Genomic DNA, 25,500 nt, shown 5'->3' with positions numbered 1-25,500 from the left:
CTCACCTGGTAACGACAATGTCCGTTCTCGAAGACTGAGCGAGTATGGGTTTGTCGCAAAACAATTAATGAATGGATGATGGTGGATACAAGTCGAGTGTCTATGTATTTATGTGGGGGAGGATTACCGTTCCGCCTGGGAAGTCGGTTCGACAAGTGACCACTGGTCAGAAGATGTTGTTGAGCGAGATGAAGGAGTGAAGGGGGGTTTGTCACACCGGTCCTTGTTTCCAACTTTGCTTGGGGCGTACTTGACCGTCTGATGGGATCGAGGAACGAGATGATATGGTACAGTTGATACAAGATGAGACGAGACTGGACATAAGCAAGTGTGAAAGAAAGATGAGTTACCTCTTCACCTCATTTTTTCTCTCAATTGTCCACTCCTTGCTTCGATACATTTTGGTGAGTTAAGACGCAGACATGCCCTTACTGCTCCAAAATAGACCCGCCCATGGCTTCTCTCCCTTCAGCCCCTCAGCCTATTCAGGTCCCGCTGGAAACGATCGCATATTACTCCTTTTCCTCCTCTGAGATCTCTGGACTGCGGATCGACGCTCCATCGTTTGCTTTTCTGCCTTTCTTTCCTTCTTGTAATATTGGGTAGAGAGATAGATGTCTTGGGAGGATGTGGAGAGAGAGATGGTTCCGGAGTCAGTAAGAAATGGAGTGTCGGTATAGGTTCCTGGTACATGTTTCAGGGGTCAGAAGAGGGTCTAAATAGAGTTAGGGGAATCGTAGTGGTATTTCCGCATGCGGTAATAAATGGGGGACTGATAACGGGGACATGTACATGTTCCCTCCTGCATCTGGGTGCATCTCCATAACCATAACAGATAGATTGGAGGATGATGAATTCAGGCGTGGTTTGTCTTGAGGCTTATAAGCCGCAATCACGAAGACAGATCCTCCAACGTAATGAGTGATATTCCGACAGGACTAGGCAATAAAGCATTCCGAAGCGATTCGACCGAGTCATATCGTACGCAGGACCGAAGCGGAGTATCAGATACTCCGTAGCTATCAGACACCAAGTGCATCGGGTACATGAACCTGATCGGTGCGGTGTCCGCGCAGCTTCATGAGGGACCAGCTCGGCCGTGTAATAGGCAATATGCCCACTTTGAATGTACGACATGGGGTATAGCTGCTCAAAGTCTCACACCAATGAGATCGGGTATTGCCTCGATCCGCATCGGTACAGTATAGTCACACCATGGTTAACGCGATCATAGAAGCTATCTACAGACTCAGCGACATTTTCACCTATATTGAGTCAATTTGACCTACCAACGGGTATCAGTAGGGCTGACTCGAGTCGAGCAGAAGAGAGACTATGATTTCTCAACATTTCTTCTACATATCGCTTGATGCCCTGAGTGGAGGACACCCATAGGCTGTTGCAATCTCCAGAAATGACTGTTCATTGTCGTCAGAATCATCGTGACTGCCTTCACACCAAAGTCCTGGACAGTGCCAAGTCTGAAAGAGAAGGGGTGCATTCCCGGTGGCGGCTTGATTGGGCGACATGAACAGTGTGCTACGCTTAACTACTCAGGTGCTTGTGGGAGTTGGCCCTGTGCCAAAGTTCTAGGACAAGTACTGACTGATCTCGCCTTGTTCCCACACCAATAGGTTGCATGCTGCAAGCTGTAACAACCTCGTCACCGGAAAAGAAGACAGTCTCGATCTCCAACATGACTCAGGGAAAATCAGCTGGCATTTCTCCCCCCTCCCATCCAATTTGATCCCGTTTCCGCTTCGACTTCGACTCGGTAATTGAGAGTTGTCCGCTGCATCTCCAAAAGTTGGGTTGGCGACAATCGATCGTCCAGTTATTTCATTCTTTCATCTTTCTCTGAACTGATCACTCATCCTCTCGTATACAGTACCAAATAGAATGGCTGAAGAAATCAAAAGGGTCTTCGCGGCCAAGAAGGAGCAGGTAGGTCTTCTTTCACTTCCAGTAGACGACAATCGATTCAGAGGCGGATGCTGATGTTACCAATCGACTCTTGGTAGGATCAAGCGTATGTCACTCAAAGTTGTCTACAGCTTGTTGTAGAGCTGACCACTGTCTTGAACTCCACTCTCACTCTCGACTCTGCCTCATCTTTATCCGCGTGATTCATGACACTCTTCGCTCGCATTTCGGATTACTGCTCCCCTTTCTCACCTCGCCATCTTTCTGACACCATTCGCTCGGACATCGTACTCACAGCGCTTTCATCACCTTCCTCACTGCCGGCTTCCCTACGCCCGATGCTACTGTCCCGCTCATGCTGGCCCTTGAGGCAGGGGGAGCGGATATCATCGAGCTTGGTGTCCCCTTCAGTGACCCTACTGCCGATGGGCCCACAATCCAAAAGGCGAATACTGTGAGCGGTCGTGATCTTGTTATCGGTCTTTCGTGGAAAACACTTCTGCAAGGGTCGACCTTGGAGTGTATGTCGGGTAGTATGACAGATGTAGACTTGCTGACTATGGCTCAATATAGGTCGCCATCGAAAACAATATCCACTACGCCAACTGCCTCGAGTACGTCAGAGAGGCTAGATCAAAAGGGTTGAAGGCTCCTGTCATTTTCATGGGTCAGTCATCTTGTCCTGTTGGATTGGTGCAGAAAAGCTGACAATGCATTCGCAGGCTATTATAACCCTATCCTTGCGTATGGTGAAGAGAAGGCTGTGCAGGATGCGCGGGAGGCTGGAGCGAACGGTTACATTATCTGCGATCTGCCACCAGAGGAGGCTGTCAAATTCCGAGATGTCTGCACTTCGTCTGGGTGAGCACTAGCATAGAGCTGTTGTGTGCAGGAATTTGTAGGCTAAAGAGACGATTTCAGCATGTCCTACGTTCCCTTGATCGCGCCATCATCGAGCATCGATCGTGTCAAGTTTTTAACCAGCATCGCCGACTCCTTCGTCTATGTCGTATCGAAGGTGAGTCATCGATCATGATCATCACCTACAAGTGTGCTGATACTCGTGCCGAATCCTGTAGATGGGTGTCACCGGATCTTCAGCCGAACAAGCCATCTCCGCGTCTCTTCCCGAACTCATCGCTCGAATTCAACATTTCACTCCGGTTCCCCTCGCTGTCGGTTTCGGTGTCGACAACCGAACGCATTTCGATTTCGTCACCGCTGCCGGTGGAGATGGTGTCGTTGTCGGATCGAAGATCATCAAAACCATCTTCGAGAACCAGACGCAGGGCGATGCTGCCAAGGCTGTCGAAGCGTTCTGTGCAGAGATCACACTTAAAGGTCAAAACCCCAAACCTCTCGGTCGCAAGAATAAATCCGCGGCTACCAATGGCCACGTCTCCCCTCCTCTCCCCATCCCTGCTGCTGCTCCGGTCGAGAAGTCCGACTTGAAAGTCACTGGTGCTGGCAAACTGCCTTCTCGATTCGGTATCTTCGGTGGTGCTTATGTGGCTGAGTCATTGGTTGACTGCCTGAACGAGCTGGAGGCTGCCTATATCGAAGCGAGTAACGATCCTGCGTTCTGGAAGGAGTTTGAGGACATGTACGGATACATGAACAGGCCAAGCGAGCTGTATCTTGCTGAGAGGCTGACAGAAGAGATGGGTGGAGCCAAGGTCTGGTTGAAGTGAGCATCTTTATGTGCGGGATGTTTCATTCTAGAGCTGACGACTCGTCTGCAGGAGAGAAGATCTCAACCACACCGGCTCCCACAAGATCAACAACGCTGTCGGACAGGTAAGCCTTGAAACGCGTGTATTGGAACCGGTTTTTGGGACCCCAGGCTGACGACATGTGATTCAGATCCTCCTCGCCAAACGACTAGGCAAGAAGAGAATCATTGCTGAGACTGGAGCGGGACAGCACGGTGTTGCCACTGCTACTGTCTGCGCTAAATTCGGAATGCAATGCGATATCTACATGGGTGCCGAAGATGTCAGAAGACAAGAGCTGAACGTTTTCAGGATTAAGATGCTGGGCGGCAACGTAAGTCCACTGTGCTCCGCCATGCTATCAGACGCTCATCGTTCGTCACCCAGGTCATTCCCGTAACATCCGGTTCTCAAACCCTCAAAGACGCCGTCAATGAGGCCATGCGGGACTGGGTCACGCGACTGGACTCCACCCATTACCTCATCGGTTCCGCTATCGGCCCTCATCCCTTCCCAACAATCGTCCGAGACTTCCAGCGAGTCATCGGTCGAGAGATCAAGTCTCAATTGCAGGAGAAGGCCGGGAAGTTACCGGACGCCGTTGTCGCCTGTGTCGGTGGTGGTAGTAATGCCATCGGAACGTTCTACGACTTCATCGGAGATGAGGGTGTGAGACTTGTTGGTGTCGAGGCGGGCGGTCATGGTGAGTGCGGCCATGCCTCAGGCACTCTGTGCGACCTGAAGACTGACAAGTGCGCGGCAGGTATTGATACCAACGCACATTCCGCTACCTTATCCAAGGGTGTTATTGGTGTAGTCCATGGAGCCAGCTCTTACATCATCCAAAGCAAGGAGGGTCAACTTACCCCTACCCACAGTATCTCAGCTGGTGAGTGCCGTTTGTATCCCTACACCGGGTGATACTAACGGATCTTTTCTGTAGGTCTCGATTACAACTCTGTTGGTCCCGAACACTCCCATCTGAAATACATTGGACGAGCGGAGTACATTGCTGCGGATGATTTCCAATGTCTTTCTGCGTTCAAGATGGTCACACAACTCGAAGGTATCATTCCCGCTCTCGAGTCGAGTCATGCTTTGTGGGGAGGTATGCAGTTGGCCAAGACACTGCCCAAGGATCAGGATGTCGTTATGTGAGTATGAGTTGCCCCAAAGCTATGTGCCGTATGTGCTGACTCTGTGGTTGCAGTTGCTTGAGTGGAAACGGTGCCAAGGATGTTGCTGAAGTGCTCTTGACCTTGAAGAACAAGGAGTGGGCCGATAGGTTGGACTGGCACGTTGCGCAATGAGCAGCCACGTAGAAACGCGGTTCGCCTGGATGCTAGTTGGAGAACACGTCAAGCAGGGATAGACATCAGATCATTCATTCATGTACGCGATAGCCTTGATGAGCTTAGGATGCGCGAAATGCGTCGGTGAAGCGGTGTGCGGTCCATACCTCATGAGCGTCGTCAGTCCCGGATGTCATGCCGTTAAGATCCAGAGATATTTTTTTTTTTGGTACCTGAGAAACGTGTGTGTCCGATCGCGCGACTCTCTTTTTGACATTTCAGAGCGAGATGGATGTTGGGTATCTCCGAAGGCCCAGTCATGGTGTCTTCGAGATGTTGCAGACCGATGTACTGAGGACCGATGTACTGAGGTGTAAAGTCACCGGCTGCGATGAGGACCATTGTTGCGTGAGTTGACCACCGTTAGAGACCGGATCCATCGATCGAAAACATATAGTTGGCGTTTCTTCTTGTCAATGTCTTTACCCTGTTTCTGTGTTCCTATTTTGATTCTGTTCAAAAAGTAAACTCTCTGATATCAACGATGATTCACTGTCCATACTTGCTGGTTAACCACTTGGAAGATACTTGCTATCACGACCTCTTGTTGTCTACCTATCTTGTCTGGCTCACTCATGACGGCTGAATCGATCGCTTGGACGCCGATTGATCAAATACGGTAAGCCTTACCACCTACTATTGGCTGCCGAGATATGAAAACCGGCTTTTTAGCGTCAAAATATAGTTCGACCAATAAATAATTGTCGGACCAAACATATCCCCAGTCAAGCCTATAACGACAAACATTCGAGCTCCTTTCGTTCTTTCTCTTTCTGATACACTGATCTATCTGTGCTGGGCTATTGCTACGCTCGAATCTGTATCTATCACCTTTTTGCTTGTCAGCCTGCTTGCCCGGATCACATTCAAAATTGTCTTGGACAGAAGAATCCTCGGTCCCTTAGCCCCCGTGTAGAGACATGGCTGTCCGAGCTCTGCCTCATATACCACTTCCATTCACCAAACCATTCGTCCAGCTCAGTCCTTCCAAAAGACCATTACCCACCCTCGAGCTACCCATCGCGACCACACCCTCGACGTCCACCAGCACCGCTACATCTATCCCCGTCACCAGCGCGCCAAGTGTCAATGACATAAAGACACCCAGATCCCAAACCACGTCTGCTTCTGGTGCTTTGTCAGACTTCAGCGGTGCTTCAGTATCGGAATCGGCTATCGGGATCGAGCAAAATGTTGAGGGACAAGCTATGCAGGTTGTCACAGCTAAGGTAGAAGAGGAGGTAGCGAACGATGGAGGATGTCCGAATCCAACGCGTAAAAAAGACGTAGTGGGATCGATCGAACCGAACGGGTCAGTGCACAATGATAACGTCGACTTGAACGAAGATCAATCTCGGTCAAATGGGACGAAGGAGAAGGGAACATCTATACATGGTGAAGATCGCCACGATGAGGACAGAACCACGCAGTCGGACGAACGCTGTGAAGATGAAGGATTTGACGGACAGGGACTGGAGGACAATGGTACGGAATTGGGACATAGGGGCTATTTACCGACGGGGATGGACGTGAGAGACGCTTTGGCGAGATGTGAGGATCCAACATTGGGATGGAGCTTGCAGTTCTGGGTGACAATTGCGGATCCTCTGGTGGGTATCTCCTTGCTTTTAGTCGAGGTTCCCTTTGAATTCTGGACCGATCCCACCTCGATTCCTTGACATGGGATCCTGTCGACTCAAATGCTGACGAGCGATCTCCCTCCTTACAGACGCAACATGTCTTCTTCGCTTGTCCCGCTTCTGGTCAATGTAGTTGGGATCCACCAGTTGGTGCCTTCGTGTAAGTACCTCGCTATCATAGGTGGTGTCTAGGCTGACTTTCTATTCCAGCGTACCTAGATCGCCTGATGGCGAATGGTGGGAGCTGGCAGATGCTACGAGGAACAATAGAAGCTATTACTACAGTACGTTCTCACGCCGGCTCGAACAAAGGATATGGGCTGGATGAACTAATCGTTCCTTCATTCACCTTGACAGATACATTGACAGGGAAAACGCAATGGATCAGACCTGGCGGCGATGCATTTGTGATCCCTTTAGGTCTCATTCAGGTTGGTTTCCTTCCTTTGATCGTCCTCAACCTTCTTAACATGTATCTCCTCGAACATCACTTTGTGATTTCCTGCTACGCTCACAAACTGAAGAGACATTGACTGACAACATGCCATCTCCGATCCACAACTTCCACATCATACAGCGAAACGCCTTGCCTGTACGACCGAATCAACGGAACAGACAATCTCATGTGCCCATGAACGGGAACTCCGTACGTTTCGACCCTTCTACTCCCTCTCGAGATCGCTCTTCGACCATACAAGCATCGTCATCATCCTCACCGATCAAAACACCCACGAAACATTCATATCCCCGACCTCCAAATTCTCCATCGTCCACTCTGTCGCTTTCGTCTTTATATGGACCAAGTTCCCAGACCTTGGAGGCGATCATCTATGACCAGTTTACGCCGACGAAGAAGAGCCACGCTCATTCTCAGAAGAACGGCACGTTGGCGTCCTCATCGCCCACACTGGTGACTATCCCCACATCGAAATCAGGTTCGATAACCTCGCCTTCAGCAGTCACACCTACAAGGACACCGCTGGCAGCTGTGGAAGAATCAGGAAATGAGACGGACAGAAGTGATAGCTCTAGTGGAGGATGGTGGGAAAGGAGGAAATCGACCGCGTTGGCAGTCAAAAAGTTTGCGAGTCCCAAGAGAAGCAAAGTGAAGTCGGTGTATGGAGATAGTGGGAGAGGACTAGAAGGGAGCTTTTCTAGCGATAGGTTGACTGGTAGGTTCACTAAGAAATACTACGCAGGATGGAAGATCAACTGACAATATACAGTCCATATAGGTTCACCTTTGAAAACAGAACGGAAGATGACAGTCCCCCTGAATAATGATATCGAGGTCACAAATGGTCGTAATGACCTTATGGACGTCGATGACAGCCGCCCCAGACTGCCGACATCGTTACCTAGTGAACCGATATATGTTGATTCATCCGTGAAGACCAAGCGTCTGAGCACGGGGTGAGTAGATTTATGCATGTGTCAAGCTGAACACTGACTCTCTGAGCTACGCCTAGCCTACACCCCCTCCTACCGACCGAGATCAGCCACGACATTCAGAATTTTCAAGGCGATGATTTCGCCCGCAAGTATTTTGCCACGAAACGGTCCGGCATCCTTCGTCAACGCGTCCCGATCGAACAGATAATGGCATGGCAAAAATCGCCCATATCTGTGCCTCTCTTGGTGATATCGCGACACTTGACAAAGGACGCGGTGACGGCGTTCAAGGTGATACAGCATGTCATGGGAGAACGAGATCGTCCTGTTTCAGATGCAAAGCCGATGATCAGTTCAAGCAGCCATCTCAACCTTGCGAGTCTTGCTTTAGGCGGAAGGAAAGGCGATGTAGGACATCCTGCAAGAGGAGGTAGGCTGGCCAGTGGTTTCGCGGGCGGTGACGACGGTGGGGGTGGAGGAGCGCTGAATGGAGCTAGAGGAAAAAGCGCGAAGATGGTAGTGTTGGAGGAGATAAGGTGGTTGATCCAGCTCTGTGTTTCGGCCGGCGAAATGAGAGATGAGGTGTATTGTCAGTTGATCAAGCAATTGACAAGCAACCCAGAACAGTGAGTATCTGGCATCTTTTCCTCTTTGTGCTGCAACTGGCACACCTTCGCCCTGCGCAGCTGTTGACTGGCGCTTGCATATCATAGCGATCCAATTGTTTTAGGATTCCAGCTAGTCTGCGTGCTGGTCAACGCATTCGGTCCCAGCAAGAATTTCGGACCTTTCGTAAAGAGCTTCTTGCAACGGCACGTTAACGAGCAGATCGATGGGATCGGAGTGATGGCAAAGTGTAAGTATGACCAGACGGACCGAGAAGAGACCGATGACTGATAAATGTCCATTGTCACAGATTGCATAACTAAGCTTGAGATCATGACCTCCAAAGGCGGAAGAGGCAAAGCGTTGACCGTAGGAGAGATCGAGCATGCCTCGGTACGTATCACGTTCACATTGATGCATGCTCTCGCGACACTTTTGCCTGACTACCGGTTGATCATTCAGGACGCAGCTTTCTACCCATCGGTGTACGGCGAATCCCTGGACAGGATCATGTCTTTACAAAAACGATCTTACCCCTCACTCATGATCCCGGTCATCTTACCGTTTCTTGCAGACGGGATTTTGGCTCTCGGCGGATTGCAGAGTGAGGGAATCTTCAGAGTTCCGGGGGACGGGGATAGTGTTTCTGAGTTGAAGAGTAGGATGGATAGGGGTCATTATCAGTTGGTGAGTGGCTGCGTTCGACTTGTTCTCTTTCCCGTACCAAGCTTAACGCATGGTCCAACTCTGCGAAACCTGAGCTGACATGCGGTTCTCCTTTCGCAGAAAGGGATAGACGACCCGCACGTCGCAGCATCACTGTTCAAGCTTTGGCTCCGTGAACTCGAAGAGCCCATCGTTCCCACAAAGCACTACAACGAAGCACTGATCGCATCTCGAGATCCTGACGAGTGTATCGAATTCGTGAAGAATCTTCCGATTCATAGTAGGAGAGTGCTCCTTTTCGTCCTTAGTTTTCTGAGACTGTTCGTGAGGGAAGATGTAGTAGAGCAAACCAAGATGACGATGGGTAATTTGGGTGAGTACAGTGGTCTATCATCGGACACCAGAGCGCTCGTTGATGTGCTGGTTGGGTTGTAGCTCTCGTCATGGCTCCCAACATACTACGAACGACGTCCAATTCACTCACTACGGTATTCACCAATTCGACTTTTGAGAGCCGATTCATGATGAACCTTTTACAGCATATGGACCCGACGGCGATTGACCCGGAGTATGTGCCCAGCCATGGTCAGGCTATAGGCAGGGTGTAAGATGTACGTTTCGAAATGGAACGGGCTAGACGGGTGGCGGCTGGAGCACATGCATGTCAGCTCGAGTATGAGCTGGAGCAGGAAGTCTGCGTTACGTCTTTGCATCATACTAGTCATGATCGTGGGCGATCCTCATGAATTGTCAATGCAGTATGCTTTGATCTCAGCCGATGATCGAATATTAGTCGCACCGACGAGCGTTGAACAACATCGCGAATGAAATGTGACAGACATGAATGATTCTTGTGAACCGTTGAAACGAGGTGGACATCGTGACATGTGGAGGTGTTCTGGTTCGGCCGACAAAATGTGTAATCTTACTCAGATAATTCGGTGATTGTGAATTGTTGTTTGCCACCATCAACTGTTGAGATATGTTACATATGTTAAGACTGATCATATCCTATCCTGCTGCGTTTCGTTGACCAGCAAAGCGGAGAGACGAGACACGAAACACGAGACACGACCTACAAACTCATCAGTTCCACGGCGGCCAATCGTAAGCTTATACGCCCGCTGCAAATCCGCACCGTTGCAAACCCATCGATTCGCACAACAATGTCAACGACTCGACTGGACCCAGGTCCGGTTCGATCAGGTCCATCATGTCTCCCCTCCGAGCTGCAACCCAACCTCGACTCTCCCGACGCTACCGAGACCCGAGCCCCAGAACAAAGTGCTCTTTTTCCAGACCCGTCCCAGACCAAGACTCAATCACACAGCTCCCAATCGACCCAGACAGCCACAGCCACAGCCGCAGCCGAAGCCGAAGCCAAACCCACCTCGTCGGTCTTTTCGCGCGGGGAGGACGTCCCGGTGCATAATGTGCCTATGAGGGTCATACATCGTCCGTTACCGAGCGAGCTGGATGAGGACAAGGTCCAGACGTTCATGCAGGAGATGAGGGTGGGTCTGTCTTGAGTCTGGTGATGGATGATTGAGACGGGGCTGATCAGTTGTCCTTCGTAATCGTGTTCGACTCGGCATTCACCCTTGACCTCGATACGTTATCTGACACCTTGTTTTGCTTCCTCTCTCTGTGCGCTCACTACAACCATGCCCCCATCCTCTCTTTGCTGCACCGACTACACTGTTCTCGTGCATGCCATTGTATATCTACCCACAATCGACCTCGTGGCTCCTACCAAACCTCCCAATCTCACAATCACGCTCGCTCGGTCGGTCGCTCGCTCGCTCGCTTTAGGCCGGAGACACCTTCACCCCTATCGAGATCGTCAAAGTCAAAGCCCCGCTCAAAATCAACCCGACCGGCCCCGCCGAGGTCTTCTACTTTGCCATGGGCGGATGTCATAGGTACGAAGCGACTAAGCGGCTGGGGCTGGAGACGATCCGGGCGCGGATCATAGAGGTTCCGGCGAAGCAGATGAGGGTGTACCTAGGGGCTGGGTCGCCGTTCTGAGCTTCAGGAGGTCAGAGGGATCGAGGGGCTTGGCTGCTGGGCAGCGGGATGACTGTCGGACATGACGAGTGACGGAAGGTACGGAGACAAGGTAGTGGTGGTGGAGTAGAGATGTGGTATGACGGCAATCACAGAAGAAGTATATATAGAATTATAGATGAAGCATTGGTGTGTCCACACCACGCTCAATCATGCCGGGAGAAGCAGAAGCCGGACCTCACAACTGTTCGAAGACTTTGCGACTCGGGCCGTGCACAAAAGGACATGACGACCACTGCACCATGACTTTGAATGAATGAAACGGAACCGTGATGACAACCGATATAAGGATGACTTTCACGATCGGCTCGTACTTCCTCACTGTCCTCTCAGACTGGATGGACTTGCAGGCGCTCTCATGGTCTTCCCCACTACCACGACGCACATGTTGAGACGGCACCAATGCATATATGTACGCTATGCAATGAAGATCACGCTCGGATGGAGTTTTCGCAAAAGTTGGATGACGAGACGATTAGTCGAAGAGACCGAAGCCCTGTCGGGGAAAAAGAACAGAAATGTCAGCTACTGTCGGCTCGGTGGAGAGACGAGGATTCTGGAAGCTGCACCCACCATGTCGTCATCAGACTCCTCCTTAGCCTCCTCCTTCTTCTCCTCGGCGGGAGCAGCGTCACCGGCGGCAGCCTCGGCACCACCGGCAGCGGCAGGGGCACCAGCAGCGGCGGGCGCACCACCGCCACCGACGTTGGTGAGGAGGTCCTTGACGTCCTTACCGTCGAGAGCCTTGGCGAGGAGGGTGGCCCAGATGGGCTCGATCTCGACCTTGGCGGCGGTGGTAAGAGCATTGATCTTGTCGCCCTGTGAATGACCAAAAATGACCCGACCCGAAATCAGTGCTTTGTTCGTGCACAAACTTTTGTGTTTTCCAGCAAAGGTCTGGAATGAAACGACAACACTCACGGTGATCTCAATACCCTCGTCGGCGAGGATAAGGGCGGCGTAGGTGGCAGCGAGTTCGGAAGACTGTCAATTTCAACGTCAGCTGAAACTCTTGTTCTTCTCCCTTTCCCTTCCAAGCATCGCCTTTCCCCCTTCTGTCCACTCCTTCCTTCGTCCTCTTTCCACCCCCTGTACCTCTCGACGCCGACACGAAGATCTGGCTCACCATCGTTCAACGTAAACCTGTTTAAGCTCTGTGGCGGGAATACGTGCAGCGATTTGTTGGATGTTGGAAGAAAGAAGCAGATAGACGGTCGCTCAGAAAATGTCAGAAGGCGATGGATTGGAGAGTGTCGGTGCACTGAGCGAGCGAGCGAGCGGGCGAGCGAGCCAGTGAGTGTTGGAGAGAGGGTGGCATGTACCGCTTGAAGTTTCGTTGGTAGAGAGTGTGGCACTTTTCTGACGTGTATTATGAGAAACCCGTTACCCACCTGTTATCAGTGCCTTTATCGGCGTTTCGATCGGAGTTTGGTTGTAAACGAAATTCAACAGTCAAACCACGCTTTTTCACTGTACCAAATCCCAGTTTCCCAATTCCCCCCTTGCACCGTAGGGCTTATTCTCAGGCAAGCAAAACTTGCGACTTGTCTGCTCCCCTGCAGAAATTGGCTGAGACTGTGTGACCCAGTTCGTACCGCTCTCTCCTGCACACTCCCGAGTCTTGCTCTCTGCTTGCGACCGCATCTCACACCTTTTACACACGTCTGATCTTCACAAGTCTCTCTCTCTCTTTCAACCTTCAAGTTTCAAAACATCCTCAAAATGGCTCCTTCAACTAGGTGAGCTCAACGTCCAGAGCACAGGTCGTCAACAACGACAGCTGACATGCACTCTCTGCCCAGTGTGCCTACCCACGAGGTGAGCTGAGAGAATCCTTTTGTCTTCGACGAAGGGAGGGTTGGTCGGTCAAGAGGGATGTCGAAGGACCGTCGTTCTGGAAGACCGGTCACACTCCGACCGACCATCCTCGACGGCTCTTCCGTTGACCGACCGACCGAGACCATAGGAGAGATCAAGGAGGAGCATGAGCTGATGGAGTGTGTTTATGATAGCAAATCGCCGTCCCGGAGACTTTGCTCAAGAAGCGAAGAACCAACGAGGCCAGCCGAGAGGCCAAGTTGGCCGCTGCTGCCGAGGCGAGGAAGGTGAGCTTGTGTTTCCATTGCAGTCATGTGAGGGGGAGCGAGAGGTCGTTGTGGGCAGTCGTCGGACGGGAGAAGCAGAGGGCATCTCGATGGACTGGAGGATTGAGGGAAGGACGGAGGACGGAGGGATACGATGACGAGGGGCTGTCTCATCAACACTCCTCATCATCGCATCACGCATGATGCATAACCACCGACGTCAGTCGGCATTCGGCTAGCTACGGCGATGCTGTCTGTAATTAACCATCTTTCGGGGCTGAACAAAATTTTACCTTGTCTTTTCTACCAAAGTCGCTATGACGAGAGTGAAAGGGGGTAGCATGCTGACTGACCCGGGTCTCGTGTTACAGGCGCAAAAGGCCAAGAGAAAGGTCATCTTCAAGAGGGCCGACGAGTATGTGAAGGAGTACCTCAACTCCGAGAAGGAGGAGATCCGACTCAAGCGAGAGGCCAGGAAGACCGGTGACTTCTACGTCGCTGCTCAACCTAAAGTCTACTTTGTTGTCCGACTCAAGGGGTGAGTGTGATCCGCATGTTCAATCATCAATCATCTATCACATTCAGATATTCTGAACTGACGCTGACACGAATTGTTCCTCACCTCGCAGTGTCTCCAAGATCGCCCCCAAGCCCAAGAAGATCCTCCAACTCCTTCGACTCCTCCAGATCAACAACGGTGTCTTTGTCCGAGTCACCAAGGCCACCCAGCAAATGCTCAACCTCGTCAACCCTTACGTCACCTACGGCGAGGTCAACCTCAAGGCCATCCGAGAGCTCGTCTACAAGCGAGGTTACGCCAAGGTTGACGGTCAGCGAATCCCCATCACCGACAACTCTATCATCGAGAAGCAGCTCGGCAAGTACGGTATCATCTGTGAGTGCCAACCATAGATATGCAGGAATGCAGGAAAGACCGCCGATGCTGATCGTACGATGTCTGCTGCGTAGGTATCGAGGACCTCGTTCACGAGATCGCCACTTGCGGACCCAACTTCAAGCAGGTCACTTCTGGTCTCTGGCCCTTCAAGCTCTCCAACCCCAACGGTGGATGGAGGCCCCGAAAGTTCATCGGCTACATCGAGGGCGGTGACGCCGGTAACAGGGAGAAGGCCATGTCCAAGCTCGTCCACCAGATGGTTTAAGCGGGTTTGGGATAGATGGAGTAGTGGTAGTAGCGGTACTGGTAGAGGGATCTTGTTCGAGTGATCAAAGGTCACTTTGGACGACAAGGATGGAGGGGTTGTTGATGCGTTTCTCATTTCTTTGCATGTAACCCAATCCAACGACCGTTCGTGCGGGAGCGAGCGAGAGAGCGAGCGAGCAAAGAGCGTTGTCATGCCCTACAATGTCGAGCAATGTCCGCAGAGTTGACCATCTAGACAAATCGAACTGGCGAACGCGCAGTCGCAAGACATGTCAAGGCTTCAGAGCTCCGCCAACATAGATCGGCTTGGAAACGCTACCGACTAGACTACTGACATACATCCTCAAGGACCATCATACGAGCAGGACTGACTGTCAATCTACGGTGTATTCCAATTCTGATCTCATCCTCAATCATCTCCGAGAACATTGTCTTGCCTGAGCATACCCCATCCTCGTCCGTAATCAGGGTGAATATGAGCCGCATCATACTTGGCCAAAACATCCGTCGATCCTTGAACACCCAACAATCTCCCATATCTCTGCAGCTCTGCCCAATTCATCTCCTCCTCGTCCTTCTTCTTCGCCATGATATCAGTGGATCCTTGAACACCTAATAATAACGTTCCTTCTTTCTTCAGATCTGCCCAAGTCAGCCGGTCAATCTCGCCCTCTCTCGCAATGCCAGGATCGACAAGCGGGTCGACACTGGCTTCGAGCTGGAAACCCGACCATCCTCGACTTAGTGCCAGGGAAGACCGTGGTAGTACTACTCGGCACTCCTATTTCATTCTTGACAATCTCTCCCAGATCCAAACCCAGTACAGAATCAGGATAAAGGGACGAATAACTTTACTCGATTTGATCTGGACCTTGTTCTTGTCCTCCAAATCGGATATGGATATGGATCAGAGGGATGATCTGCCCGATGGCGCGGGGCCACACCTCAGACATGATCCGGAACGAGACGCCCCTGGAAAGGGTCCGAGAACGGGCGGTGTCGGAGTAGATTGAGAGGGACAACGAGGCGTGGGGTAGGTGGGAGAGGGAGGGACATTGTGATTGGATGAGGTGGATGGTGGCCTGGAGATCAAGCGGGGAATGGGAGAGAGTGTCAGCTCATACGAAACTGTGTGTTTAGGTTGATCAAATGATCACTAAGTAGATCAGTCGACGGGGAGAAGAGTGGCGATCATCAGTGGGTACGAGGCTGTTAGATGTCGATGTGGGAGAGAATCGGTCTCGGCACCGGTATGATGAGTGAAAATTAAAGTGTGGGTGTGAACGAGCAGACTCGCCGCAGAGTGAATGAGTATGGATTAGTGAACAAAGCCTCAGTCAGTGGAAGAGGAGCTCGGAAGCTCAACGACTACAGCAAGCAAGCAAGCGAAACGAGGACTCCCACCAATCTGACGATGAGTTCTCACTCACACCCATATCATCCAGAATAGGACCTATGAAAGCCTCACTCTCCAACGGAGGCAAATACCTCGTCAATCTCTCTGCTTTGGGGTGTTCACCTCACCAGACACAGGCTTTTCGTCCTTGTTAAAATGGGCATTGTCAACGACTTGAGCAGCTAGATCTTCAGTCTTCGCTTTAGCTTTAGCTTTTGTGTTTATCCTGAGTTTAGGTTTCGGCTTGGAGATCATGTTCTTGACGCATATCTCAAGTTTTATAGGTTGACCAGCAAAGGGGAGAACGACAGGTTCGTTTCGCGTCTGCTGCGTCGTCGTCGTCGTCATCGTGGGGTATGGTGGCACGACCTGTGAAACAGACTTCATCTCGATCGAAGGGGTCAGCATTGTTTTCTCGTCGAGGACGAGATTGATTTCCGATTCCGGTTTGGGATCGGTTGGACTTCGAATAGAAGAGAAGAGTTCCTCTTTCTCGTCGAGATGGTCAAAATCCATCATGCTGAGTGTGGGACTGGTTGACATGTTTCTGAAAATTGGTTGATACAGTACTTGCTTTGCTTTGCTGCTCTTTCTCGCTTCTACGTTGAAAGCTTTTGCTACAAGCTGATTAGAGTGGTAAGATGAGAAGATGGATCTGGGAGATACCCGGGGATAGCTTATGTACCACTCGCTCTACATTCGGCCACCTTCATCATGAAGACACAAGCATAAAGGATGTATGAAACGCAAAACGGATGGAAGATCCTTGACACAAGGAGATGGGAATAATGATAAAGTATGGCACAGATCTTCGTCTTCTTTTCACCTCTGTGTTGCCATGCATCAGACGAGGCTTAGAGGTACGAAGCTACAAGAGGGGTTGAATGGGGCAGGAGCGAAGGGATGTCGGTCTCGTTTAACAATCTTGGTGCGAGGGCCATAATAAGTTTTGATCAAGCCGACAACCCAATCAGATCTACAACAGCCCAGAACGACCATTCCAGACTCGCTGCCCTTGAATTGCCGACCTTATCCAACATTACCTTGATCAAGGACTGAGGTGACAGTGCGATCGCCCTCAGACCGATTTCGACCACTGCCAGAGCGATCTTCATCGATTCTGCGCTCGATCGCTGATCACCTTTCAGCGCTGCGAAAATACGAGAACATGCTATGATATTCTCGAAACAGAGTAGGAGAGTGTTGAACAGGCCGAGGAATGATCCAGTCGAAGGCGAAGTGAAGGCGACGGTGGTAGCCATGCCAGTCAATCGGAGCGCGACCAGGACAAATCCGAGCCACTGAACAAATGAGTCGGTGTTGGAAACATCACCGGCAGCATTCTTGTTCCGTTGTGTTGACGAATGATGGACTGCTTCTGTCGCACCTGTAGTGATACCACTAGCACCTATGCCCCATCCTTCTAGCAGACTTTCCAAGCCTGTTTCATCCTGTCCTCCTTGTTTGGGAAACATTCTCTGCTTGTTCATCGCAAAGGTATCCCAGTCCAGCTTGCTCGGCGGACATATGTCATCCTGGTCGTCCTCGGGTGACCAATGAGCTGGACGATGGGTGTATCCCCCGTTCGCGAGCACTGCCGAAGGTGAAGGTTCCCAATCCATCGATTCAGCCTCGGCAGAAACTTGAACTTCTGACTGATTCTGGTGGTGGAGAGATGGTTGGCCAAAGATCGGGTTTACTTGTCTAGTGGGTGTTTGAGATCCTACAGAGAGTGAGGAGATACCGGTAGACGCATTAACGTGTGATGAGGTACTGTATGAGGCTGGCGGAGGCGCAGGGGATGGGTGGAGAGGAACAGGCCGAACCAGCTTGATAGCGATTGGTTGGGTGACACGGATCTTGGCAAAGGCTTGTAAGAGTAGCTGCTTTGAGTGAGTCTACTAGGTCTGATTTCACCATCCGAAGGGGTTTGCTCACGGCTATTTCCAAAGCGAAAGCTGCACATACTGCGGGAGCATTTGTCGGCTTGGACGCATTCATAGCACCACGGGCATGCCATAGTGCCAACGATGAAGCGAGACGTAACACCATTATGTAAAGCATATTACGCTTCCGTGAGATGTCAGCGAGACGCCTTTGAATATGACATACTATACTCACCACCCATATTGCCCTTCCCTGTACCTTTGTTCTATCCCTTCTCCTCACTCGGCGTAACCAGTAGGGATCCCATGCTATCCACAATATGGACAATGCGTGAAATAACACCATGCCCGTGGACAAGGTGATGGTTGAGCCTGGGAAACGTTGACGTGACATGTGCCCAAGGCGCGATGGAGCCATTGCAGCTACATCCTTTCGTATGTCAGCTTTATTCAATCATTATCTCTCAAGAAGGACCAGTGATTAACTGACCAAGTAGACTCCGCGAAAGGCTCAGCCCGGTGCCTGTCCAATACAGCGCCCCTCGTATTCGCCATACCAATATATCGCCACTGCTCACTCCCCTGCCAATGTCATCGCCACCATCTCCGCCCGAGGTATTTGTCGTCGCGGCCCCTCGTCTCAGTGCCGAACCCCATGCTTCGACCTGAGCTCTATGATCGCTTCTCCGCAGAGCTTCGTCAACAGCTGGTTGACAGTTCTGACAGACTGGTGGATATCGAGTGTGTAATTTGCTTAGGTAGGTTGGGAGGTCGGCAAAGAGAGCAGGGTATAACGGGTCCTATGGTGCGAGCAAACAGGGAGTGAAGTCAGCGAAGGTATATTCACGAACAGGTTAAGCAGTCAAATTGTCACAAGGATGGGTTAATTGAGGGGAAAGAGGACATACATTGTCGTCAGGAAGATAGTTGGCAAGCATATTCATTATCAGTGTTTGGTTTGCTAGACAGCTATGACAGAATGGCGAAGTTGATGAAGATGCAGGAGGAAGATGCGAAGTGGACGGTTTAGCTATTTCACGTTGTCAGCTTCAGCCTCTGCTCGTCAAGCAGTCGAGAGGAGCTAACCTCGAAGTGAGAATGAGGCTGTGTTGTAGCTTGAGCTATGCATAGCTGGTAGATCCGAGATCATCTCCCCTTTCTGCATCAAGTCAACCATCCAGTCTTTCATCAGCTTCTAACGCTCCGAAAGTGTATAATATAAGACTCACCTCATCCTTGATATTCCAGCAACCACATCTTTCACATTGCCAGTTCCATTGTGTTCCAACTTCTGCTATCCTCCCCTTTCCTTTCCTATCGCTGCTCGAGGAAGATGAGTGAGGAGGAAGAAGGGATGGGGAGAGACAGAAGAAACATTGGACAGGTTGCGGCCGTGAAGCAGAACGCAAAAAGGGCATGACTGGCTCGGAAATTTGAGCTCGCTCAGAGCTGTATGCTTCAGCGTCACAGGCTCGATAGACGACTGGCAATCGGTGTGCTGAATACTACTCCAGTTCACTTGGATATGGTTGGCAGGTGCGAACGTGTCGAAAGTTGGCATCATACTCGTCATCTGTCGCGTGTCTCAAACGAGGTACCGAGAGTGGCGGGCGGCGACTTTTACCTCCTTTAGATGGTTGACCCATACTTCGATCAAAGTCGATTTGCCAGTAAAGAGCCAGTCGCCTGGTTTGCGGCTAGAGCACTGACGAGGGGCTGGTGATATACAACATGCATGAATCCGAGTATATAGTCCCGACTCCAGGAAACCAACGCTTGAATGCCAACAAACCCTACTTCTGCTCCCGGATAACAGCCTCTGTCGACAGCGCTACCCGTCAGCGCCGACCTTCCTACCAGATCATACCACGATGCACACTCACTCTTTCTCTCTGCCTTGGGCTTCTCCTTTCCCGCTCTTGAATGAGTCCTCCTTCGGTCCTCCTTGACCTTCCTCGACTCGATCATGTCCCTCTTCAACTTCACCGCGTTGTGAATACTGCCAGGAACATGCCTCCTCTCGTGGACTTCTCTGACACCCTTCTCCTTCGAGTATCTCTCGACCAGCTTTTGTCGGTATTCGATCGCTTGCCTCTCTTTTGTAGACACTGGTCCGAGTTTCTTGGATGCGTCCGACTTCCAGATTCGAACGTTACCATCATCTGAGGCGGAAAGGACGAAATCGGCGGTAGGCGTATATGTGACATCGAAGACACTGGAGAGTACAAATCAGTATACGGGCCATGCTCGGAGAGCGCGAAAGACACCACATACCGCTGCATTCGTTTTGTGTGATACACATCCCGTGACTTGCCCGATTCTCGGTTCCATAATCGGACGGTTCGGTCGTAAGAACCAGAAACGAAACCTTCGCCAGTAGGGCCTGTCGTCGAAACGATTGGTCAGCGCATATTTCGCTGTCACCGATAAGACGGTAGGAGAACAAAGCTTACTCCAGTCACAGCCCATAACTCCGCCAACATGACCTTTGTAGATCTGGCTGGGTGACTCGAGTTTACGTATGTCGAAAGTATAGAGGTTATGGTCTTCTGATCCGAGAAGGAGGACCGTCGGAAGTGTGGGACACCATGATAAGCAATTTGATTTGAACTACAAGCGGACTGTCAGTGCTGTCCATAATCGTTATTGTGAATGCACTGACCTGCATCACGATCCTGCGTTCCGCCTTGCCTGTTCGGATATCGTACAGACACATCGTCCTATCGTTGCCCACACTCGCCAACACGCTCGTCTCACTCTGATTGAATCGTATACCAGTCACTGTCTCCATCGAACTTCCGAATGCCAACGTAGACAGTGGTGCTGATCGATTTTCGTCCCAAACTTGTACAGTATTTGACGCCGTGGCGAAGACTGCATCGGTACGATGATGGTCTATCGAGTTGAAGCCGTTCTTCGACGTGTATGTCATTGTCGGCTCAAGGTTCTGACCCAGAGCGTCTCTCTTTGCAGCATCGATAGAGAGGCCACCACCTTCTTCCTCATCGAACTCCATTCCGGACTCTCCAATGGCTCCAGCAGTATCGAGGAACGAAGTTGATCCTTCTCCCGAACCAAACTCATTGCCTTCGAAGGTGTCCTTATCCCTCAGGCCAGGTGCAAAAGCTTCGCTTCTCCAGATCTTGACTGTCCCATCCAACTTTCCAGCAGTGATCATCCCTCTCTTCCCATCTCTAGCTTCGGACGTCCAACATACCCCACCGACCATACCCTTGTGCGCATTAGGTATTTTCAGCAGCGGTCGACGCAATGCCAGAGAGTGAACGATGACTTCACCGTCTCCACCGCCTCCAGCAACGATAGCAGCTCGACGTGGATCTTTTCCGAGACAGTAAACACCATCTTGATGTCCTCCCAAGGCGTCCACGAAAGGTTTGGCGAACATCCGGTCCATCTTTGCGGCGGTAACGGCTCGAGTGTATTCACGAGGTTTGGAAAAGGGATGAAGATGCGGAGCGAGATTCCGCTGCAGGGGATGTTGGGCAGAAGAAGATGATGGGAGATGATCGTCGAGCGATCGACTGATCACTTTGATTTTCTGTGCACTCATGTCAGCTGTTACCCCAAGCAGACAAGGATGGTACGAGCAGGCAAAGGAGAAACGTACCATTTTAGCGCGAGTTTGTTCGGTAATAGGGTCAAGCGGTGACCTTGAATGGTGGACTCGAAGGGTACGCCGAGTTCGCCTTATTGTGTGTGATCTAGAGAAGCGGTCTTGCCTGGTAATATCCGAGAAGAATATCTGGATGTCAGTAAGAAATAGGACATTGCATCAAAGCAAACGCAACTTTCAAAATCTCGCCGCTTCACGGCAAACAAAAGATCGTGAACGGCACGTGGGTTCCTTCATGACGTGTGAGAACGGAATCAAATGTATCTTGGTCGGATTGACTACATGAGCATCTTGCCACCCCGTTCACAGTAGTAGTTATACATCCAAGCACTTCTGAGCTGTCCATCTCTCCTCCTCTTATCCTCCTCTTGATCGGCGTCTCATCAGATTGTTTGCATCGGAAACTTGTACCACTCAGCCGGCTCTTTCGGTAGCAGCATGAGTCGCTCTCCTTCTCCCGTCTCTTCCCTCGACTTCTTCGAGTCCGACCCATCGTCTGAAGAGGAATATGCGCCAGTAAGACGACGGGTGCCCGGCAAAGCCGCCGGCGGGAGCAAGAAGGTGGCAAATGGAGGAGGAGCTGCAATCGGAGGAGGGTCGAAAGGGAAGATGAAGATCAATCTGACAGCCTTACAACGGGCTCGGGACGTCGCCGTCGCACATCCAGCCGATGGACCGATAGAGGAAGACGATGGAGAAGGTGTGGGAGATGAGGATGATGAGGGCTATTTCGACGGGATGATAGGGAAGAGAGCGATCGATTTGTCAAATCAGCAGCTGAAGGCAGATCATGGTTTGAGACCTTTATGGGTGGACGACAGGGGCAATATGTATGTTGCTTCACCGCGTCCTGTCTCGTTTGTGGATAGAGCGGCCGAGTAGAGGCTAATACAGAAGTCTTTGTCAGCATCGTCGAGGCTTTCGCACCCTTCGCTAAGCAAGCTCAAGATTTCTTGGTTGCTATCGCTGAACCTGTATCACGGTCAGTCTCAGGAATAAAGAGACCTACATTTACTCGTTATTGACCCTAAAAGCAGACCGTCTCTAATCCATGAGTATCGCATAACGAAACCATCTCTACACTCAGCGATGTCTATCGGTCTAGAGACCAAAGTCATTATCGAAGTTCTGTCTCGTCTATCTAAAACGCCATTGAACCCACGTCTCATCGCTCGTATAGAAGAGTGGACCGCTTCGTTCGGAAAAGTTCGGCTGGTCTTGAAGGACAACCGATACTTCCTCGAGACGAGCGTACCGGAGTTCCTACAGACCCTAATGCAGGATGAAGTGATTCGGGATTGCAGAGTCACACGAGAAAAGGAGGCTGGACCTACTGTTTTTGGTGCCGAGCAGGTAGCAAGACCAAGAAGAGATTACGCTATCCCTGGTACAGAAGAAGCGAGAAGAGCGGAGCGGGGCGAGGCAGAACCGATCAACCCCACAAGAGAGAATGACGCGGTTCTCGGTGCCGTCATTGGAATTGGAGAAGGTGAGTCTGTTCACTCTCAAACCTCCACTCGACAAGCGAACTAACCACCTTTTTCCACTTCGAAGCGGACGAAATGGACGATGAGGATGAAGCGGTTCACTCTTTTGAGGTTGCTGGTGAACGGATGGAGGTGAGTATTCTCATATCAACATTTCATGTTTTTAGCCTAATCGCATCTGTGATTGCAGGATGTTCGACGACGGTGCAAAGATATCGATCTCCCCGCTCTGGAAGAGTATGATTTCCGAAATGACACCGTCAATCCCAATCTCGACATTCAGCTCAAACCCATGACGGTCATCAGGCCATACCAGGAAATGTCCCTTGCCAAGATGTTCGGAAATGGTCGTGCAAGATCGGGTGTCATCGTGTTGCCTTGTGGTGCTGGAAAGACCCTTGTGGGAATTACAGCAGCTTGCACCATTAAGAAAAGTGCCTTGGTATTGTGTACCTCTGCGTCAGTTCATAGCCAAATACGTGGGGCTAGCGAGGGAGATAGAGCTAATTTTTCGACGTAGTGTCTCTGTCGCGCAGTGGAAGCAGCAGTTCTTGCACTTCTCAAATATCTCAGAACGTCAGATTTGTGCTTTCACACAAGGTGAAAAAGAGATGGTAAGATTCTGTCTGCTATTCATGCACCAAGCTGACATTCGTCAAGTTTACTACACCCGCCGGTATTGTCATTTCGACATACTCGATGATAGCCAAGACGGGAAAACGAGCCCACGACGCCGAGAAGATGATGCAATTCTTGCGATCGAGAGAATGGGGTTTCTTGCTACTCGACGAGGTGCATGTCGCTCCTGCCGACATGTTCAGAAAGTGCATCAACAACTTCAAGGTTCATGCGAAGTTGGGCCTAACGGGTGAGTACTACGCTTTGGTAGAGCAGAAAGCGAGCCTGATAATGCCTCACAGCGACACTTGTGCGAGAGGATGACAGGATTGGTGATCTGGGTTATCTAATCGGTCCAAAATTGTACGAGGCGAATTGGATGGATTTGGCAAAAAATGGGCATATTGCTACTGTTCAAGTAAGTGCGAAGGGGAAACTTCTTCCGCTTCGTGACATCTAACAAGCTCTGTAGTGTGCCGAAGTCTGGTGCCCAATGACACCGCAATTCTATCGAGAGTATCTTCGTAATCCATCTCGAAAGCGAATTTTGCTACACGCTATGAATCCGAATAAGATTCAAGCTGCTCAGTTCCTGATCAACTACCATGAAAGTCGAGGTGACAAGGTCATTGTCTTCTCAGACAACGTTTTTGCGTTGGAGGTGAGATTAGCCTGCAGACCATTTATGAACTTCATCGCTGACTTGTCTTGTAGGCTTATGCGAAAAAGTTGGGAAAGTCATTCATTCACGGTGGAACGCCAGAAGGAGAGAGGTTGCGTATTTTATCAAGATTCCAGCACGATCCCCAACTGAACACCATTTTCTTGTCAAAAGTGAGTTTGCGTTGACATAACCTACGACAGCAATGCTTATGTAACAAATCAGGTTGGAGACACCTCTATTGATCTTCCAGAAGCGACTTGTCTCATCCAAATCTCGTCTCATTTCGGATCTCGTCGGCAAGAGGCCCAGAGGCTTGGTGAGCTTTTTCTGCATTGATTGGTGCCAAAGCTGACGTTCATCAGGCCGTATTTTACGAGCCAAGCGAAGGAATGACGAAGGCTTCAATGCTTTCTTCTACTCGCTTGTTTCCAAAGACACTCAGGAGATGTATTACTCCTCGAAGCGCCAAGGTTTCCTCATCGACCAAGTACGTAATCTGCGGTGGCAGTCCTGAAGCCTGACTGACATTCGGCATAGGGTTACGCCTTCAAAGTCATCACCGAGCTACATGGTCTCGAAAGCATGCCAAACCTTGTTTTCCCGACAGTGGCTCAGCAGATATCCTTGTTAGAGGAAGTGCTCAACACCGGTGACGCTGCGAGCGAAACGGCCGATCATTACATGAGATTGAACAACGGCAAGCATATGAAGAAAGCCGCGGGCTCCCAGCCGGCGTTATCAACCGGAGCTGGATCCGTGCCTGCAGTCCAAAGATTTACAGCGCCGTTGGAGCATCTGTCAGGTGGGCAGAACCTCAGTTATAGAGAGCAGAATAAGAGTATCAAGTGAGTGATTCTTCTCGGTTTCAGGTAGATCAAGGCTGATGCGTTCCCGCTCTTCGTAGCAAGGAGTTATCAAGAGAAGAAAGACAGAACAAGAAGGGCAAACCGGGTCAGGGAGGTAGGGATCAACACCCGTTGTTCAAGAAGAGGAAGATGGAGATGGACGCGGTGAGGAAAGAGCGCGGAACGGGTGCGTAACGTCAAGTGCGATGGCACAACAATGTAGCCAGCAGTGGAAAATTGCACAGTCGCATAGCTCTTCATACTCTGTGTAATGACAACATGTATCTGTTGTATCAGTATATGAGCGTTCCGTCTCCACGAACATCGATGATATGTAAGGCAGAAAAGTCCTCTCCTTGTACC

General features: G+C 50.7%; 9 protein-coding genes across 9 annotated transcripts; 5 read left to right on the top strand and 4 right to left on the bottom strand.

Annotated features, from left to right (window-relative positions):
• Positions 1-1,899: 1,899 nt before the first annotated feature.
• IAR55_004388 (tryptophan synthase, beta subunit) lies at positions 1,900-4,945 on the top strand (the record flags this gene model as incomplete). Its single annotated transcript, XM_066947487.1, has 13 exons — positions 1,900-1,944; positions 2,022-2,122; positions 2,221-2,377; positions 2,497-2,590; positions 2,646-2,784; positions 2,845-2,941; positions 3,003-3,610; positions 3,666-3,720; positions 3,787-3,969; positions 4,023-4,338; positions 4,399-4,524; positions 4,579-4,789; positions 4,846-4,945. The coding sequence occupies 13 exons, from the start codon at positions 1,900-1,902 to the stop codon at positions 4,943-4,945; spliced, it is 2,232 nt and encodes a 743-aa protein (XP_066801901.1).
• Positions 4,946-5,907: 962 nt separating this feature from the next.
• On the top strand, positions 5,908-9,899 carry IAR55_004387 (uncharacterized protein; the record flags this gene model as incomplete). Its single annotated transcript, XM_066947486.1, has 12 exons — positions 5,908-6,597; positions 6,717-6,787; positions 6,838-6,911; positions 6,985-7,058; positions 7,205-7,799; positions 7,863-8,040; positions 8,097-8,645; positions 8,733-8,875; positions 8,936-9,018; positions 9,088-9,312; positions 9,412-9,664; positions 9,727-9,899. 12 exons carry the CDS (start codon positions 5,908-5,910, stop codon positions 9,897-9,899), a joined length of 3,108 nt encoding a protein of 1,035 aa, XP_066801900.1.
• Positions 9,900-10,457: 558 nt separating this feature from the next.
• IAR55_004386 (uncharacterized protein) lies at positions 10,458-11,319 on the top strand (the record flags this gene model as incomplete). The annotated part of the gene is made up of 2 exons (XM_066947485.1): positions 10,458-10,805; positions 11,104-11,319. The coding sequence occupies 2 exons, from the start codon at positions 10,458-10,460 to the stop codon at positions 11,317-11,319; spliced, it is 564 nt and encodes a 187-aa protein (XP_066801899.1).
• A 514-nt stretch (positions 11,320-11,833) lies between these two features.
• Positions 11,834-12,487, bottom strand: IAR55_004385 (ribosomal protein P1; the record flags this gene model as incomplete). Its single annotated transcript, XM_066947484.1, has 4 exons — positions 11,834-11,854; positions 11,932-12,177; positions 12,280-12,342; positions 12,485-12,487. The coding sequence occupies 4 exons, from the start codon at positions 12,485-12,487 to the stop codon at positions 11,834-11,836; spliced, it is 333 nt and encodes a 110-aa protein (XP_066801898.1).
• Positions 12,488-13,080: 593 nt separating this feature from the next.
• Positions 13,081-14,605, top strand: IAR55_004384 (60S ribosomal protein uL30; the record flags this gene model as incomplete). The annotated part of the gene is made up of 6 exons (XM_066947483.1): positions 13,081-13,097; positions 13,161-13,176; positions 13,371-13,463; positions 13,814-13,980; positions 14,072-14,337; positions 14,412-14,605. The coding sequence occupies 6 exons, from the start codon at positions 13,081-13,083 to the stop codon at positions 14,603-14,605; spliced, it is 753 nt and encodes a 250-aa protein (XP_066801897.1).
• A 1,494-nt stretch (positions 14,606-16,099) lies between these two features.
• On the bottom strand, positions 16,100-16,522 carry IAR55_004383 (uncharacterized protein; the record flags this gene model as incomplete). Its single annotated transcript, XM_066947482.1, has 1 exon — positions 16,100-16,522. The coding sequence occupies one exon, from the start codon at positions 16,520-16,522 to the stop codon at positions 16,100-16,102; it is 423 nt and encodes a 140-aa protein (XP_066801896.1).
• Positions 16,523-16,956: 434 nt separating this feature from the next.
• Positions 16,957-19,307, bottom strand: IAR55_004382 (uncharacterized protein; the record flags this gene model as incomplete). Its single annotated transcript, XM_066947481.1, has 7 exons — positions 16,957-17,886; positions 17,942-18,073; positions 18,125-18,312; positions 18,380-18,689; positions 18,798-18,919; positions 18,976-19,048; positions 19,119-19,307. 7 exons carry the CDS (start codon positions 19,305-19,307, stop codon positions 16,957-16,959), a joined length of 1,944 nt encoding a protein of 647 aa, XP_066801895.1.
• A 375-nt stretch (positions 19,308-19,682) lies between these two features.
• Positions 19,683-21,460, bottom strand: IAR55_004381 (uncharacterized protein; the record flags this gene model as incomplete). The annotated part of the gene is made up of 5 exons (XM_066947480.1): positions 19,683-19,708; positions 19,773-20,104; positions 20,164-20,272; positions 20,343-20,499; positions 20,552-21,460. The coding sequence occupies 5 exons, from the start codon at positions 21,458-21,460 to the stop codon at positions 19,683-19,685; spliced, it is 1,533 nt and encodes a 510-aa protein (XP_066801894.1).
• Positions 21,461-21,961: 501 nt separating this feature from the next.
• Positions 21,962-25,332, top strand: IAR55_004380 (uncharacterized protein; the record flags this gene model as incomplete). Its single annotated transcript, XM_066947479.1, has 14 exons — positions 21,962-22,353; positions 22,431-22,505; positions 22,561-23,012; positions 23,078-23,142; positions 23,201-23,469; positions 23,531-23,624; positions 23,671-23,878; positions 23,931-24,046; positions 24,101-24,289; positions 24,343-24,462; positions 24,515-24,608; positions 24,655-24,779; positions 24,830-25,137; positions 25,197-25,332. 14 exons carry the CDS (start codon positions 21,962-21,964, stop codon positions 25,330-25,332), a joined length of 2,643 nt encoding a protein of 880 aa, XP_066801893.1.
• Positions 25,333-25,500: the final 168 nt, after the last annotated feature.

Source organism: Kwoniella newhampshirensis, chromosome 8 (assembly GCF_039105145.1).
Source record: "Kwoniella newhampshirensis strain CBS 13917 chromosome 8, whole genome shotgun sequence".
In the NCBI taxonomy this organism is placed as follows: Eukaryota; Fungi; Basidiomycota; class Tremellomycetes; order Tremellales; family Cryptococcaceae; genus Kwoniella; species Kwoniella newhampshirensis.
The sequence above is the reverse complement of the archived record's forward strand: the minus strand, read 5'-3'. Positions and strand labels throughout refer to the sequence as shown.